Below are 15,406 nucleotides of genomic sequence, written 5' to 3'. Positions count from 1 at the left end.
GAGATGTTCAGTCAGTTAGGTGTAAAGATGCGCTGAATAGGTCGCCGTCACGTAGGGTCAGGGAAATGCTACCCCCAGACACATAATTAACATGGCTGACTGATTATTGCCCAGTGAAAAATCTAACTACCCATCCATTTAAATATTTATTGTCAGGCTCTGGACTTTACTAGTATTTTCTTTATTAAAAAAAAAAAACAAACAACACTTTGTGGTTACTCTTTCTAGAAAGGAAAAATGTTGGCCAACGTACTATCCTGTGGAGATTAATCACAGTGCTATTCATATTACAACATGCTAAGTAACGTGTGTAATCCAGTCTGACATGAAAAATTGCTAATAACATCCCAAAAGGAAAGAGCTATGAACGTCTCTAATGCCTGTGGAGTATGGGAGATCTTTGGGAACTCAGCATTATGAGGAGGTCTCTTCAAAGTCCCCACAGGGCTTCGTTCACTATTTTGTTTGTGGGCTGCTCTCTGCAGCCTGTTGTACTGGGTTCAAAGGGGCCCGGCCCTGCAGATGTGACTCACGTACAATGAAGTTGGACCTTAAAAGCTAACTCCTAGACTAAAAGAAAAGCCTATGTGTCTTTATGGGGGAGGGAGGCCTGGAAGCTAGTGGCTTGGGGGTTTCACACTGCCTGCTCCATGGAAAAGCAGCATCCCCTACCTGGAAAACTTTCATGTGCAGAAATTGAATGGCAAAGGCTCAACTTCAAACCCAGGTTGTCACTTCCATGCTTAAAGTTGTCATGGGTGTAACCATGTAGGGAGAGGTAGGACTTCTTGCATTTGGACTTTATGCTTCTCACGTAGGTGCTTGTAATTGCCTCCCTCCCATCTCCAGCTACTTGGAAGGGAAGAAAGGCATCTAATGTTGGTCCTCTGGAGTGAACACCAAAATTGAAAACTGTGAACTCTCAAGCATAAAGGCAAAAAACAACAGGTTTTGCCCTTGTGAGCTAACATCAGTGTGTACACCAAAAAGTTGGTTATCTACTTAAATTTCTTGCTTTCTAGTATCATGTAGCCAACAACCCCTTCCCCTTGGTTAGCGCCTAGCAATACCAAGGGTGATGAACAGCACATGCATGAGCAGTTATTTGAACAGAGAAGTGTATCATTTTTTACAGCAATACAAGAATGAGACAAGCATGGTATCTTTTGTAGACATATTACCAAGCGCCCAAACAGCAGAGTGGTTATGTGAAGTTTTATGTTATTTCTTTGAGCTGGAATAAGTGAAATATAATAGTTATTTTCTTCCCTCATAATTATTGCTGGAATACAACATCTGTAAAAACGTTTCTTTCTGTGCGGCCCATTGAATGAAAAATTTCCACAGAAGGTAGCCTGTCTTTGGGAGCAGAGAAAAACATGTGGGGGCTGGATTTCATTCTTGGAGGTAGACAGAGGACTTCTGCGGACTGCGGGGCTTCTGGAAGCAGAGTTGTCAGCTGGTGTCAGGGGGAGCTGATCTCATGCTTATCCAATGGCAAAACGTGGGTAGCAAACTGCTAGTGTTTTCCCAACAGTGATAGGTGAGTGAGGTTCCAGAGCTTTATCCAGCAGGTTAAACTCACACATTTCCAGACAAGTTTTCTGAAAGTGGCTTCTAAAGGGAGAAGAACAAAAGCCTGCAAGTAGAGGATAAGGTACTGGCCCTGATCTGGCAATGTGACATGCATTCTGTAAATGAGTGAGATCTGCCTGGGTGTTTGTTGGCCACAGGAATGGTTGAAGTAGCCTCTACTGCAGGTCAGAGAACACCTCTTGCCAAAGTGGGCAAAGAATAGCAGTGAGGGAATACTTGCTATTATAAGCATGCTGGCTACTGGCCTGCTAGATATTAGCAGTTCAAGAGCTGTGAAGCCATATTTCCGTAATAAAAATGGAAAATAATACCTTCATGGAGATGACCTCAACCTTGCAACTGACCTAGGGTTCATTATAGTGATTGCTTTCGAATCATTTAAGGCAGAGGGTAAGAAGGTGGTGCTGTTGCCTGAGACAATTGTTTAGGATGAATTACCCAAGTTTGGAGGTAACTGTGTTTTTAACATTCACCCATTTTTCAGGGGCTTCTGAGAGTGGTGTGCCCCTGCTAGCTGGCCATTTGGCTCACCCATGAAATGACAGTGATGTTCAGAAAACCCAGATGAGTTTGATGCATCCCAGCTCAGTAGCCACTTGGAGCACAATGCGCCCATTAAAGAGGCTGGGGTTTTATTTGTAGGCTTCTGAAAAAGAAGGGAAGACCATAATGTCTCCCAAGAAAGCCATCTTATGGGGGTCTCATGCACAGCAGCCACAGAAGCAAGCCATTAGCTGAAGGCTTGTTTGCTTGCTTGTTTTGAAACTACGAACAACATTCAGAGATACACTATTTCTTTGACATCTTTCAGCACTGGTTGTGACCAAAGTTAAGCGCAGAGGTACAGAGGGTTTTCTGTGCATCCATAACTTTCATTTTAGTTCCCACATGGAGAGGAGAACATAGCTGTAAATGCATGGGTAAAATATCAAGCAGAGGTTTCTCTCCTTAAACACAATTGTGTTTGTTTCCCCTCCTGCTAATTATATCCTATAAATCCCCCACTCTCCAAACTCAGACAGTAACATTTTGTTACCTACATTCTGTCAGTAGACTTTACAAAGATCTCTAACACATGTTATAAAAGTTATTGCTATAGTACTATATATAACAGCTTTGCATAAGAGAATAGAAGGCTGCCACATTTAGAAAATGCAGGTGCTATGTAAGCCCCTTTCTGAAAGAAAGAACTTAGCTCAGTTTCCTTTGAAGAACCAGAGACTTGAAATTGAAAACTGTATTAATGCCATTGTCTCCTTGTATCAGCAGGTTCCAGAGAGATTCCTGGAAGTGGCTCAGATCACGTTACGGGAGTTTTTCAATGCCATTATCGCAGGCAAAGATGTTGATCCTTCCTGGAAGAAGGCCATATACAAGGTCATCTGTAAGCTGGACAGTGAGGTCCCCGAGATTTTCAAATCCCCAAACTGCCTACAAGAGCTTCTTCATGAGTAGAGAGTTCAGCAGCTATTTATGAATGTATGAAAGTAGCAGTCCCCTTCTGATGCCCAAGTCATGTGTGTCTCTATTTTAATTTCATATATATGTGTATTGCATACATATATATGTATATGAAATTAGACTGTGATCCCTCCTGGATTTAAGTTTTCATTCAGTTCCAAGGGGATGGTTATTTTACTTCAGCCTTCGGTTTACTTTTGCCCGAGACCCTTAACATTTGGAGAATCAACGGGGTTAATTTTCAGGGAGAAGAGTTTGGAAGTGTGTAAAAGCCTGTCTTAGCAAGTTAGGGCATTATGTTTAAAAATGCTTTGTCAGATTTATTGCTTGCTGCAAAGTGGCATTTTGTCTTAGTGAGACTAATGTCATGGCACAATACTACAGACAATGAAGTTTATATTGTGTTTATTCTGCTAAAGGTCTGAACTCTGTGGAGTCACTTCATAAGCTTCGAGCTTTTTTTTTTATTTTATATACTTTTTAACCAATAACTAGATTTTGTTTCATACTTCAAAAAACTACAACATCTATTTTAGGTACTCACTCCAAGAAGTGATACCCAAAAAAGTAAACCTATTCTTCACGCTTTCCTTACAGAAATGATAAATACCCTGCACCAGTAATCAACATGCCAGGTTGTTGTTTCTCTAAATTGCAGTAAGGGATGTTTGCACAAATTAAATACCGTTCTTGCAGGGTGAGGCCAGTAATTCATGCACAATATTGTATCAACCACACTAATCTTGGAATATGGTCAGCTTATTAAAGCGGAAGCATTTCACTCTCCATAGAGTAAAAATGAAACCTTCAGCATCCTATATTGCCATGTCTCGATCTTAACTTTAAGTGGCATTAGTCCTAAATTATTCTTTTCTTAGTCCTTTCTGCCCCCAAAAATTCCCTTTCCAGTATACAAAGTTTTCTGTCTATATTCGACATCTGTCCTGAAAAGCACTTTTTGAATGATCTTAGATATATAGAAGAAAGCGTTTTTACCTCACAGTGCTGAGGCAAAGAAAAAAACCAAAATCTGTTTGTAGCTGTAAGATATAATTAGTCTTTTCCTAATCAGAAGAGTAAAACTTACATTTTCATAAAAAGTCTAATCAAGCATATACAAAAATCGCAGTGTCCTCCTGGCTATGCAGGGTTCAGATAGCCAAATTGGATTTTTAAAATTACAGTAAGTGCAGCTTTAAAAAAACAAAATACCTATTTGAGCAATGCGCTGCACTTGTCTTCTAAAGCTGGAGCTAGTCTTGACTAAAATCTGAGCTACAGTGTAAAGTCCATGATGGATCTGGGTTCGCCTGAATGCTGTATCACGATATGTCAGCAGATGGAAAGAAAGCTAGCTGCTAGTTCTCGTGCTTTCTTCAGTGGCTCTCCTTTTCTCATGTTTTCAGAAAGGTATCATCTCCAGAAGTTTGGGGGAAGGTTGAATATGCTATGGCACTCTGTATTTGTCATTTTCTCTGTCGTCTTTTGTACGGATGCAGTAAGAATTTATTGTTATCGTCAATAGTATTTTCCCCTACATAATTCAATCTGAATCTAGAGGAAGTTCCTAATTAGCTGTGAATTATATTTAGACCATCAAGGATATTGGTATCTTATTTCTTTATTTTAAAATTACATTTTGACTTTGGAGAGTGAAAGTTTACCCATGTGACTAAAGAGCTGACCTGATCATTGCAATTTCACTTCATTTACAAATACTGCTGATAGACAGAAACGTATGAAAGCAATTATTGTTAGCAGAAAGCCTTAAAAACCTGCTGACTTCAAATTAAACAGCACAATCCTACGATTCCCTGTCATTCTTTTCAAGCACTGGCAGTATCTGTGGAGTATAGGCAATGCAGACAATAGCATGGGATGAAGTGCCAACATTTTCACTATGCATTAAAAGCAAAACAAATCTTCTTGATCTTAGACTCCCTGAGAGTACCTAATACTGTACGTATCCTTACAGTAAACAGGATGTATCTTTTTCTTTCTTTTCTTCCATTTTCCTTTGTTTTCTTTTTTTTTTGTGTGTGTGTGTGCATTTGGTAAACGTTACACTTCATAGAGATGTAACTCCAATGAATTCTGAATAAGAAAGGATGAAAATTGTGTTCATGCACTTTTTTGATTTATGGGAAGAAGTGGCATAAAATGCTCAAGTTTTAATACAGTAAGTTCATTATTGGCATACCATCAGATACAAAATATAACACTGCATTGTCACCTTGGACATAAGAAAGCAAAGCCATACTTTAGTCATACTATGTGGACATACTACTAGCTACCATCTCAATCTGTGATTTTACCGTTACTTTTATTATGTTTATTATTATTATTATTAATATTAATATTATTATTTGGCTGCAATGTGATTCATATAATCTAAATAAGTGAAATTGTGTACTCAACACTTGATGTTGTTGCTTTTATTTATTTATTTATAAGTAGCATAATCTCGATAGTAAATGAGGCATAGGAATTAAGACTAGAAATTTCATCTTAAAAGTAAAACAAAAAAGTCCTTTGTTTGAAAAAGGAATAAATGATAATTTGATCATTTCAGTGATGTAATTTTTCTGCATTTTATAGCCATATTGCCTTTGTGCCTCCCAATACACCTAAAATTATAAATACATGGCATAGCTCCTACTAAAATTTATGTAGAAAGCAGTTTCTTTCAAATGATCTCAATATTATTTCACTAAAAATGGCTAAAAGGCAGGAGGCTACTTTTATTCTAATGAAAAGTTTACATAGGGAAGGAATTTCAAAATCCATGTAGAAACCCCATGTTGCCATTCATTTACTGCTAATTCAGATTTATTTCTGCATATAAACTTGAGGTTATAGTCTGTGCCTAGACCTTAAATGCACCAGCGGAAGGATAAAAAAAATCCTTCAAAATACCAGTTTTTCCCCCACAAGTACAATTGTTCTTGTGCCTTCTGTGGCTTACAATTTTCATCTTTTAAACTTTATTTTTCAATTACTACGGCTGCAATAAACACTGATTTTTTTTTTTTTCCCGGCTGTTTGACATAATGTTGATAGCTATGCATATTTTGTGTCTTTTTAAAAATTAAAAAAAAAAACAAAGCAGGAGAATACGTTTTTGAAGAAGAGAATTTTTAGAACAGTTTGATAATGCAAATTATTTTTTCTCAATTGTTTGAGCAGCATTCAAGTTTTGAAAATTCTTGTAGAAGCCAATTTTTTGTAACTGTGGTGCAAATCTTGTGTTTTCTTAGCCTGATGAAAAGTAGTATAGAAGCAATATTTCATACGTGACATGTGCATATACATATACATATGTAGTCACACACACAAAGACAAAATGTGTGGGTATATGTATGTATATATACACAGAAACACACACACAAAATATGCGTATGAAGTGAAAAGCTTACCTTTTTCCTATCTAGATTAAGAACCTATTTTAGACATTTGTTATGTTTTGTGAAAAGAATGTTCTATTTGAAACTACAAAACATTTAATTCTTACTGTATCTCTGGTTGTTTAATGGGAACGTTTCACATTTAATGGTAAACACGTGGAAGATGTTAGAATGTAGTAATTATTTAAGAAAGTGTTCACCCATGTATTCCTGAGGTTTGCTTTGTGCCTCTGAGTATTATTTAATTAAAGTGTTTTAAGTTTGCAGAATCTTTGTTACTGTACCAGGTATGTGGGTGAACATTGAAAATCGAGGGGAACTTTTATAAAGCAATGTAAATATTCAACCTTATGGCTGTTCTTGCATAAAGACATAAGATTTTAATAACTACATTCTGAAAACATCTGTTGAATTTATAAGAAACACTACAGTAACTGTATAGATAGTTGAAAGCATTCTTGAAAATCCAGCTCTCTACTTTTAAAAGTTAAGTCTCTTTCATCAGATGTCAAGGGAATGGGTAATGCAGTTTCTGTAAAATTGCAGAATTTTTTTCTATGTATATGAAGTCAGTTAATAGAAAAATGTTTTTTTCCACAGGTTAATATTAATTAAGAAATAAAGGTGAAGATTTTGTGGCTTTAAAGATAGGATTTTCACCAGCAGCATTGAAAGATTATACATATATATATATACAGAAAGATATATATATATATATTAAAAATGGAAAGTGGTTTACAAAACCCCCAAAATGAGCACTGTACATGAGAAGTGAAAGCAAAAACTATATTTGCCATGTGTATTATATAGCAATCATTGGTGTTAATAGTGCAAATGTTTCCTTCTGGTACCAACTATGTGTTTGAAAATTCCAATACGCATTGTTTTCAAAAAGCTCCCCTTAAGGAATGTAACTGGTTTATATGAGTAAGCAGTTACTGTATTGCACTTAAATGTTCTGTTGAAGGAAATGCAATTTTGTTTTCTGTAGAACTGTTGGTTGTAAACCATCTATAAACTGAAGCTAAAAATGCTCATATTTAGAGCTGGGATGAAAACTGGTATTTAACCTTTGTATCTTCTTAGGAATATCCTTTTTAGTGTATGAAAGGTGGTGGCACTATGACTTTATTTAGTCTTTTCATCTGAGCCACAGTCACCTCTCTCCCGAAGCAGCCACCTTCCGAATGCACAAATATACTGGGATATGTAGAAACAAATCTAGAAGAAACAGCGAGCTTACATTTTTCTCTAAAATCCATCCTTTCTGCATTAATTGTACCACTCGAGTGAGATATTAGACAAACACAATAACCATCTCATTACCACATAACGTGTAAGAGTCAGAAACTAAAAAAGAAGGAAAAAAAAGCCTCTTTAGGTTGGTTTTAATGCTGCCCAGAAGAGTCAAAGGTTAAGGTTTAAACTGATATTGTCCCAGCCATTACTCATATGTATATAGTTACAAAAGTGACAAAACACTGCCTTTATATTATTTAGCAATATGTTGTAAATAGCATTATTAAGCTCTTTTTTTTGTAATAAAGACCCTTTAATTTGAAGATAGTACAATAACTGAACTGATAAAGTCAATTTTTGATTTTTTTTTTATTTTATTTTTTAGCTAGAGGCAATTTCAACTGTGGATTTTTTTGTTGTTGTCTATTGTTCTGAAGACTTTGCATAATTTATTGGTTTAATTTATCCTAATTTATTTGATGAAGGTGTACAATTTTGTATTACCAAGGATGTACTGTAATATTAATTGATGACAAGATAAAACAATAAGACTCCCCTGTCCGTTTGGAAAAAAAGGTGCAGTAGACAATTGATTGAAAAAAAGTTACAATTCTAGCTTGGCAGCTACTAAATTTAAGATAAACACAGGAAAAATGTTTGGGGGGGGTGGATTTTATTTTGTGTGTTTAAAGCTTTTGTATACTCTCCAGACTTTTACCTTTTTGCTTTGTACCACTTAAAGGATACAGTAGTTCAATTGCCTTGTGTGCCTTCCATCTTCTCTAAACTGAATGTATGTGCAGTATATATGCAAGCTTGTGCAAAATAAAATATAAATTACAAGCTCATTGCCATTGTTTATATTTATTTCCAAAAGTTTATGTTGCCCCATATCAAGAGGTGAACCGCTGAACCTCTCTGCTGTGGCCAGGCTGTGCCTAACACCGTAGTCCTCTGAAGGTTTTCTTTTCCCCTTGGTTCGAATTATTTATTAATGAAACTGCCAACCCTCTTGCAAAATGGATATAATGATTTATCTAATCCAGTGTCCTACCTCCAGCACTGGTTAAGATAATGAATGTTATTTTGCAATAGTCTATCAATCAGACAAGGAATAACTCCCTGCAAGAGACATGTTACGTCTGAGGCATAGACAGCCCTTCAAATTAAATGTAGCCAACGTGAGCTAGAAGGTACTTTTATTTGTGATGTTTAATCATTTCCTGGATATACCTGCCATGCTGATGTCCTGCAACAGGGAGTTCCACAAGTTGCATGAATGTAGAATAATGCTTGTTTTGATGTGGTTCACATTTGTTCCTGTTATCAATTTGCCCTTGTTAATGGTAGTGTCCAGATACCATTCTGTATTCTTTTTGTTACAATCTATCACTCTTTCTTGGATCACTTTCTTTTCAAGCTGTAGAATCATTAGCATCATATATAACTAATCTGTTCTTACACATTTCCTCAAAATGCAAGTCTCATTTGTTCATTGTTTTTCTCTAGTCCTTCGCTATTTCTGCTGTTTCATATGTATCTTAAAATTTTGAGGTTGAACGAACCTTTGATTTACATCACTGTCTGCATTTCAGATATGAAGGGTCTCTTTTTGGCTTAGAATCGGTGCAGATGGCAGTAAGATGGTAGCTTATTTGGATCACAAAATCATGCAAGAATTTTCTGATTGTGAAGAAGGAGCATGTTGAAAGTATGTTTTCATCTGAGGTCATTTATTTTCAGAATCTTCCCTGATTCAGCCTCAAGACACTGTAGAGCTGAGCTGGAGCCTGAATCCAGCTTCAGCCACACTCTTAACACAAAATAAATACTTGATATCTGCGATGGCAATTAAAACTCCATGTCCTTCATACAACTGGAGTTGCATTTGCTGGGCCACATCAACACCAGGGGAAAAGGAGGTCTATGGAAGGTCATGAAGTTGCATCTACATAACTAATAGTCATTTAGGTGTAAGATCTTCTCTGTTTTTACTGCAAATTGCCTCTCCTAGTTCATGTCTAGCCACAATAGCAAACCAACATACTGGAAGCATTTTCAGGTCAAAATACCTGACGCTTGGGTCATTTCTTAAGGAACTGGCTGCCCCCCAGGACTTACTAATTGTCCCTGTATCCAGGAGGTTGCTAAGACCATGGCACGGTGAGCAGGGCAGACCGCAGTGTCTGAAATGAGGAGTGTGTCAGGGTCCCTGGCTCACCCGCTCCAGAAAGCCTCCAGCCTTGAGGACGTCCTCTGCCAATCTTGGTTCAGAGCAAGCACAGGCATCCCAGGAGGGAGCTGCTGGGAAACCATGAAAATGCTTTCCTTGTCAGAGGGAAGCCAAAGAGAGGGTAAGGAGACTAAAACCAGGCAGCTGGTTAAGCACATCCTAGCAAAGGCTTACAAAGGCAGCTACAGATTACATGGGAGGGCTCATTTTTGTTTTAGCTATCAAGACTTAACTGGATGAAGGAGAGGGAGCTCATCCTCAGGTGCCCAGTTAATGGACCAAAAGATGAGAGCTGCATGGGTAATTGCTAGCTCACTCTGTCCCCTGATCAGTTTTTCTCTCAAATATACTAGGTCTCTGAAATACAAGACACTATTTGCCATTCTACCCTGCAGTGGAAAGCACACAGATCTCTAAATAAGAAATCCTAGCTATTGGCATCTCAGAATACTGCAGGAGTTCAGAGCTAGACTGGAACTTGGCAACTAGTCCCTGTCATTGCAGAGGGCCAAATCAACTTTCCCAGGCTTCAAGCACCCTGAAATGATCCAAATTCTGCAGATCTGGCCATCTGTGCTTGGAAATCCTCAGTTCCCCTAATACCTGGAATTTTTACAATAAGGAAGATACTACGTTCTAGCTTAAAAATCATAAGGAAGACATGAATTGTCCCTGACCAAGGCAAATAGAGCAATTTTATGTCACTGAGACCATCACTAGGAACTGGGGTCTTTTACACGTCACATTACTGAGAAGCTGAATGTAGAAGACTGCATTTTGTGATTTGAGAGCCTGAAAGGGTTAATTGCTCTCATTTTCTTGGTCTGTACCCTTATTTATGCCCAGTCTAGGTTGTGCCAACACAATTTCTATGGAGATGATCCCTTCTGATCCAGTCTTCCCTCTTTGTTAGGAGGGAAAGGGAACTGACGGGTGAGTTACAGCATACGACTGACTGCGTTTAGGAAATAACGGCAAACAAGTCCGTCACTCTTTGCAATGGGTTACACTATTTCCCCAAACAGACAAATTCAGTTTTAAAATATGACACTGCGTTTATTTTAAGAACACAATACAGAAAATAAATTAAATCTTTGCTAAAGCTTATTGTTGAACGAGGATGGAGGGCTCCCGCGGTGGTGGCAGAACTGCTAGATAAAAAGGGATGGGGGGGTGGGAGGGTTGTTTCCCTGCGTGGTCCAAGTCTGTGACCCTCCAGGCAAGTGGCAAGGCCTGCCTGTTCTCCCAGCTTTTCAGGGGGCAGGGGTATTGGGAGAAGCTGCCTATTAAAGCCTGATCAATTGGTGGGTGCAGAAAATCCATCACTTGCTACAATCCTCATTTTTTTGTACAGCTTATTAGTATCACTAGCATACGTGTACCTCGAAGAGGTGAAAGAGGTATATTTTATGTACATATTAAAATTTTTTTAGACACTCAGATGAATTCTGGTTGGCTTAGGTTAGCCTGGCTCTTTCCAGAGCTGCAGAGCAGAGTGAGACACCGACTCTCGTGCAGAGAAAGGGCCCCCCCACCTCACTCTGCCCAGAGTCTGGGAGGCTGTGATTGCATTTTCATGAATAAATTCTAGGCGAGTGAATAGTGGTACTTTCCCATTTATTTGGGAATCAGTGTGAAAAAACAAACAAACAAACAAGCTATTTGCTTCACAACAAAACGCATGAAAATGAACTGCTGTTCGCACTCAAAGGCAGTTAATTGCATGCACAGTTTAATTTTATTCTTTAAAATTAAACTTAAGGTTGAGTCTCTAGCTAGGCAAAGGAAAGAAAAAAAGAAGAGAGAAAGATGGCACAGATAGCTAAAGAAATACTACCGCCTCCAATGTAAATATATTTGCAGTTTGCAAGAGACCTGCCAGTCAAGCAGCTGTGGGAGGTAACAGGGGAGAACGCATGAGAGGAAAAAGTCTTGTGGCAACAGTGGCCAGTTTCATTATGGCCACTGCCAGACTGTGAAACAACTCTGGGGGCTTGAAATCCTATTGCCTATTAAAACTGGGCATGACAGCTCTTTTTTATGCTTCACCAACCAGAGATGGAACTGTGTCCTAGGGGAAATAAGGAAAAATATTTATTACAAGTGTTTAACACCTTTTAGTACAAAACAACCCTAATATGCAGCACTCAAGGATAATTCATGCCAGCACATGTAAAACCAAGGGGAATCGCTTATCAGCTCAATAATTTGGTCAGAGCTTTTAAAGGAAGAGATGATGCCCCAGTCAAAACCCTGAGCCCAGATTTCTCTGAAGTGGAGGTACTTTAGATTTTTTTTTTTTATGTATTATTTTTACAGTTTCTCAGTAATTGACACAAGGTTCTGACAACACAGCCATCCCAGGGACTGCATGGCTGCCTGTCTTGGGCTGGGGAGCGGCTGTTCAGACTGGGGAGCGGCTGTTCAGACTGGAGACTCACCTGCCCCTCACGCATGGCAATAGATGTTGGCATATTTAAAGCTGCAGAGCAGTTAGGGGTGGCTCTCGAACAGCCCACGAAGCTGAGGTTGAAACGGCTTTAAAGGTTTCTTTGAAAAACGTGCACCCTGAGCAATCCTTAGATTGCAAACACCCTGGAAGTCTAAGGACGCTCAGGTCATCAAGGGTGTATTTCAACTCTTTCCTAATAAAATGCGTGTGTTTAGAAGCGGCAAAATACAAAATTAAATTCACCGCTTTCTTACACGAATCTAAGCGTTACGACTTACCAGCTTTTGGTGAAACCTAGAGCTCAGGCAAGGAGCTTCAGTGCGCACTGAGTGCCAAAGGGAAAAACCTCGAGCCCTTTCAAAAGGCTGAGCTCAAAGCTTTTCACGCTGCCGGCAGCATGTCCCCATTTTATAGACAGCGAAACAGAGACGTGGGACGGCGGCGCCTCCTCCCCAGGACCCCCCACCTGCCCGCTGCAGAGCCAGGAACAACGCCTGGTCCTCCAGCCCTCCGCCTGGGTGCCGGGCTGCTGCCAGCCCTCTGCGTTACTCATTAACGCTCGCCGTTACTTGTTAACAGCCCAGGCAAGGGCTTCCTGCGCAGCCCTCGAAAAGCCCCCGGTTTATATTGAGCAATCGACACGCTACTGCTGTTCCCGTTTTATTTCCTAGCAGAAACCCTGCTTTCTGGCATCCTTTTGCATCCTTGCCAGCGACCAGAGCCGGTATTTTAAAATACTGTTTATCCAGCTATTTGCTTTCACAGAACCTGGGGAGAACCACAGAGAAATTGGAAAAGGCTGTCCATGGCGAGGATTTTCCCTGGCCCACGAGCCAGGTCGCTCCCTCCTTGGTGCTGATGCGCACGGTTGGGAAGGGCCCGCTGCCTAAATGGCCTTTCTGCCCTTCCAGAAATTTCCAGAGTATTCGGCAGACTTTCACCGGGGCCATGGCTGGCTGCCAGCTGCGGCACTGCGAGGCGCAGGGCGGCCATCCCAGCTGCTGGCAGGGGTGCGCTGGGAAAAGAGCGGGTCGGGGGGTGCTGTGGTGGGGAGATGGGGGGACCCTGGCTCTGCCAGGAACGACGCTGTGCAAAGGGCCGGGCGGATGGGCACTGCCCACGGTCACATAAGCTGTTCCTTACTCTGGGCAAAGGTACTGGGGTCCGCAGCCTGTGGGCCAGGTGGGGCCCGGGGGGTGCCAGAGGACGGCAGCGGCTGCAAGGTCCGGACCCCCCACCGCAGCCGTAACCTTTCTCAGCAGCAGGGTGAAGCCAGTGCCCAGCGGTGGGCACCCCTCCTCTTCGCGCGGCTCCCTCCCGGTATTTCCAAATTGCGGCACCGTTCTCGTGTCTCTTCGGAGGAGGGAAGTGGAAGGGGGCTGTCTGTGGTTTTGACAAGGTAAACATGGCAGCAGCCCCAGCAAATAAGCTTGTACGTCAACCCCAGCAAAAGACCTGTACAACCGCCCTGTGATTCTGGATATATGGAGAGTGTTACATCACTTGCAAAATTCAGGATTTGTCCAAAATGTGGTACTCTTCATTGTTTTTTTTTTAAATAGATAATACCAGTAATATATAATAATAGTTATTTTTATTATTAAACTTAAGGAACTTTGTTCTTCCATAAATATAAATTAAGTGTATTTATCCTTAATCTGATTTCAAACGACCTGAAAGAGGATCAAAAAAGTGCAAGATAGCTATACCACAGGGGAGAAATTGGAGGGGGAGTGGGGGTGAGGGGGGGAGTGAGGGTGTTGACTGCAAAAGAAAGAAAATTATCCCAATTCTAGCACTGCTGGAAAAACGTGAAAGTTATTGCCGCACAAAGAACCTCTTGAACTGCTCTGCCTTCCAAAATTTCTACTGCACTCTCTGCAGTTACTTGTGTATGGCAGAAGCAGCATCTTTGTATTATATGAACAGTCTGCTTCATAATCAAATACCATCTGTCGCTACATCTGAACTTGTTTTCAACATCTGTGCGTTCTGGTCTTAACAAAGCTTTAAAAACTAATTCAAAAACTTTCACAGATCACTGACTAAATATGTACATTTACCATCTTTCATATTGGTTTAAAATATTTCTTCTATAGCTGCATCCCCTTGGCTGCGAATAGTTAAGATGTATACACTGAGTTGCTTTATTAAGCTTATTTTCTAATGGCCTTGGGTAGCCAAGTGCAAAAGAGGGACACTTGCTCAGGCACCGAGAGGACCCATCATATTCTTTCTTGGTGCCAATACAGTCCCTTTCTGCCAATGAGAAACCTGAAAGTTGATCAGCTACCATACCCCAATTACTCAAAATGACACTACAGATAAAACTGCAACCAAGGGGAGAATCAACTGTATGGCTTATATGCTGCTAAAGTGTGTCTGAACAAATGGTGAAGTAAAATCATGAGAGCCCTCAGGAGGATAAGTACGTTGTTACTTTGCACATGCTTCAGAAATGTGAAGTACATCTTTACAGAACTTTTGGCCAACCCCCTGGCAGATGTTGACCAGTTTTGCTTATGTATACATCAGTTGCAGAACACTAAAACAGAGATTGGAAATTTTAATTTAGTCAAGGCAGTTGGGCTAAAATGATGGCTTTTGTTGAAACCATTAAATAGAGCTGCCTAATGAAGTACAGTACAGCACTGGCAAACCGAGCCCTGATGAGATGCAGCAGCTTCCAAACTGCAGCCCTGCAAAGGGGAAGAAGGAAGCTTGCAAGTCTTTAACTAAAGTGGAATGGCGACAGCCCTTGTAAAGCTACGTTTGATTTTGTGTTTGAGGGAAGACGCACTTGTACATTACCGCCCTGACATTTTAACCATTAGTTGGAAATGTGCCGTTGCGGTTCCTGCCATATATTTCTCAATCCTATTTGTTAGAAAGTGAGCTAATGGACACTGTGATGAAGTGATCATAAATTCACTTTCAAAGGGCATTTGGGTTCAGAGCCTAAAGATTGAATATGGCAAATTCTTAGGCACAGGGAAGAAGGTGGGGGCCAAGAGGGTCATT

The 15,406-nt window shown here is 40.1% G+C and overlaps 1 protein-coding gene across 1 annotated transcript in view; it reads left to right on the top strand.

The window, feature by feature from the left end:
• PROX1 (prospero homeobox 1) overlaps positions 1-8,548 on the top strand; it is a 49,949-nt gene extending 41,401 nt beyond the window's left edge. Inside the window, exon 5 of the mRNA XM_059834094.1 lies at positions 2,866-8,548. Within this exon, the coding sequence (XP_059690077.1) occupies positions 2,866-3,051 (186 nt within the window). The 3' untranslated portion in view covers positions 3,052-8,548. The remainder of the gene's footprint in view (positions 1-2,865) is intronic.
• Positions 8,549-15,406: the final 6,858 nt, after the last annotated feature.

This window comes from Gavia stellata, chromosome 2 (assembly GCF_030936135.1).
Source record: "Gavia stellata isolate bGavSte3 chromosome 2, bGavSte3.hap2, whole genome shotgun sequence".
Taxonomy (NCBI): Eukaryota; Metazoa; Chordata; class Aves; order Gaviiformes; family Gaviidae; genus Gavia; species Gavia stellata.
This window is presented reverse-complemented; position numbering and strand designations above follow the sequence as displayed.